This window comes from Ichthyophthirius multifiliis (genome assembly GCF_000220395.1).
Source record: "Ichthyophthirius multifiliis unplaced genomic scaffold scaff_1120509250318, whole genome shotgun sequence".
NCBI classification, from domain to species: domain Eukaryota; phylum Ciliophora; class Oligohymenophorea; order Hymenostomatida; genus Ichthyophthirius; species Ichthyophthirius multifiliis.
Window position 1 is genome coordinate 209 of NW_004086861.1, and position 3369 is coordinate 3577.

The 3369-nt window shown below is 18.9% G+C and overlaps 1 protein-coding gene across 1 annotated transcript, besides 7 other annotated features; it reads right to left on the bottom strand. All coding sequences in view use genetic code 6, as the record gives it.

Annotated features, from left to right (window-relative positions):
* Positions 1 to 256: 256 nt before the first annotated feature.
* Positions 257 to 1596, bottom strand: IMG5_065220 (zinc finger lsd1 subclass family protein, putative; the record flags this gene model as incomplete). Its single annotated transcript, XM_004036910.1, has 4 exons — positions 257 to 273; positions 372 to 437; positions 483 to 1129; positions 1268 to 1596. 4 exons carry the CDS (start codon positions 1594 to 1596, stop codon positions 257 to 259), a joined length of 1059 nt encoding a protein of 352 aa, XP_004036958.1.
* Positions 494 to 1109: a microsatellite.
* A 392-nt stretch (positions 1597 to 1988) lies between the features above and the next one.
* Positions 1989 to 2024: a microsatellite.
* Positions 1993 to 2044: a microsatellite.
* Positions 1996 to 2051: a microsatellite.
* A 146-nt stretch (positions 2052 to 2197) lies between these two features.
* Positions 2198 to 2279: a microsatellite.
* Positions 2207 to 2253: a microsatellite.
* Positions 2280 to 2735: 456 nt separating the features above from the next.
* Positions 2736 to 2770: a microsatellite.
* Positions 2771 to 3369: the final 599 nt, after the last annotated feature.

Sequence of the window (3369 nt, forward strand, 5' to 3'; positions counted from 1 at the left end):
TGTTAGTTTGAATACACCAGGTTTTATTTTTATTATATCATACTTATTAACAGTACTTACAGAATCAAGCTAAACTGTAAGTGTTTTTAAGGATTTGTTAAAAGAACACAAAATATTTCCTTATAATTTAGAAGAAATAAATACTTAATCCAATGTTTCTATACAAAGTTAATTAGTAAATTATAATTAAGAAAAATAATTTTATAAATCTAAATTAGAGATAACAAGATCAATTTACAAATTAGTATAATAATAATCAAAATCTATATTTAACTACAATAAATCATCACTAAAATACATTTTAGTGATTATAGTTAAGCATGAATCACATTATCCATTTGAGTTTAATTAAAAATAATAAGGAGTTATACATTTAAGACATTCAGTTGAACTGCATGTAGCACATCCAATTGAAAAAGTAGAACACATAGTACAGGCTTAATTGAAAAATATAGGATCATACGAATATTAAGGACAATTACATTATTAAGGTACTCTATTCTCAAAACAAATGTCACAAGTATTTTCATTAGAACAAGTTACACATTTAGCTAAACAATCTGCACATTATCTATTTACTGTATTACCCCATTTACCTGCAGGACAATCATTTACACATGAATTTCCATCTAAAAAACGCGGCGCTAGACATGCTTAGCAAGTTTTATTATCACAAGTCGAGCATCCAACAGATATATTAGAACATGGAGAACAAGCTTCTTAATAATTAGAGTTATCATAACTATGAGCAGGACAATCACAAGCAGGTGCAACTCTATTCTCAAAACAAGTGTCACAATCTATCGCATTAGAACAAGTTACACATTTATCTAAACAATCTGCACATTATCTATTTACTGTATTACCCCATTTACCTGCAGGACAATCATTTACACATGAATTTCCATCTAAAAAACGCGGCGCTAGGCATGCTTAGCAAGTTTTATTATCACAAGTCGAGCATCCAACAGATATATTAGAACATGGAAAACAAGCTTCTTAATAATTAGAGTTATCATAACTATGAGCAGGACAATCACAAGCAGGTGGAACTCTATTATGAAAGCAAGTGACACAATCGGTTGCATCAGAACAAGTTGCACATTTATGATTGCAATCATTGCAAGTTCTATTTGCATTATTTATATATTTATTATTTGGACACGCCAAAACGCATTAAGAATCATTATAAAAATATCCACTATTGCATAAATCACAAGAATTTTTTTTTGAACATTATTCGCAATTTGGAATACAATTAATACACCTACCTGCATCTAAATACTTGCCTACTTAACATTTACTACAAGAAATATTATCAGTGCATTCTAAACATTCAGCCATACATTCATTAACATAAATAATAAATTAGCTTATACCTATAGATTCAGTATTTGGACCTTCATCCGAGTTATTAGTAAATAAAACTTCAATATTTTTATCACTGGTTTTGTATACAAAATTAGCAGATTGAGCGTCTTCATTTGTAGGAAATCCACATAATTAATTGGATCCATTAACTTTTTCTGCACGAAATGCCTCGTTTCCATTTATTAAAACAATAAAAAATTCACCAGAATCCCATGTATCGAGCATCATAAACATAAAAGTTAATTAATAACTGTATACAGGATTAATTGATTAAAATTTATTGCTTATAATACAATCTTTTGCACATATATTATATCCTCCTAAAAGAATATATTTATTACATTTAGAAATCTTAGATTTTCCAATATATCCTTCAATTTGAAAACCACATATTTAAACATCTTATTATGAAAAATTACCGAATAAACATTTTTACAACTATTTTTTTGATTGAGAATATTAAAAAATAATGTAGTTAAATAATAAAAAAATAATTTTTTTCATAATAATAAATTTTATATCGATTAAAGAATTTTTATTAGATAATATTTATTTTTAAATATAATATTTAATAATATTAAAATTATTATATATTTGTATATTAGTTTTAAGAAATTAATATAAATATAAATATAAATTTAAATATAAATATATATTTTTATATAAATATATACATTTATTTATTAATTTTTATACATTATTTATAAAAAATATAATTTTTTTAATTAAAATTATATATTTTATAATTATAATAAAAATAATTTAAATATAATTATCTTTATATTTATAATATTTTTTTTATAAAAAAATGAATATAATAAATATAATATATTATTATTATTTTTTTTAAATATATTATTTTTTAATATTTATAATTTTTTTTTTTATATATATTTATATATTTTTTAGTTTATTTATTCATATTTTTTTTTTTTACTTAGGCGCAAATATTACCTTTAAAATATTATATATTTTTTTTAGAAATATAATTAATTAATAAATCTTTTAATTTCAAAACCATAATTTTTAATATCCTTTACTTTTATCATCAAAAAATAAACATTTTTTTATAATTATTTTTATAAGATAATTTACTTTTAAAATTAAATTTATTATTTTTTAAATATATATAACATGTATTTTTTCCTCATGATTTTTTTTTTTTTTCAATTTTTTTTTTACTTTTATTAAATTTAATGTACATTTTTTATTAATATATTTCTTAATATTAATTTTTTTAAAAATTTATATATTCATATATTTAGATATTAATTTATATAAAAAGACTTGAGTAATTATTTATATATATATTTTAAATAATTATTTGATTTTTATTATTATTATTAAGATAAATAATAATTTAAATTTTTATTAATATATATTTTTATATTATATATATATATATATTTTTTTTATAAATTATGATGAGAATTAATTAATTTAATTAATATTTAATTATCTTCTATTCAAGGTCTTTAAAATTATAAATTATTTAACTTAGAATGTTACATAAATTAGTTTATATTTTTTTTATCAATATTTAACTTTTATCTTAATATAAGATTATAATTTTTCATAAAAACTTATATTTAACCCTTTAGTTTTAATTATAAATTAATAGTTTTTTAGTATTAGTTATTTGTGAATTAAATAAAAGAATATTTAAAGTTTAATGTGTTTACATTTCTTTTCTTTAGTTACTATCTAGCATCTAGCTGTTATTATTTTTAATTAATCATATTTAATAAAATTTATCTAATTAATTTATTTTTTGATTATAGACATTTATATTTTATATAATATATGATTTCTTCATATATTATATAATACCTAATTATTTAATTAACTGTTGTGTATATTAATTTGAAATATTAATTAAAAAAGTTTATTTTAATTTTAAATTTAAAAAGATTGGACATTATCATTTATACATCTTAAATAAATTATAATTATTTAAATTGTTTAATATTTAGTTTTTTGGGTCTTTAAATTTAAATT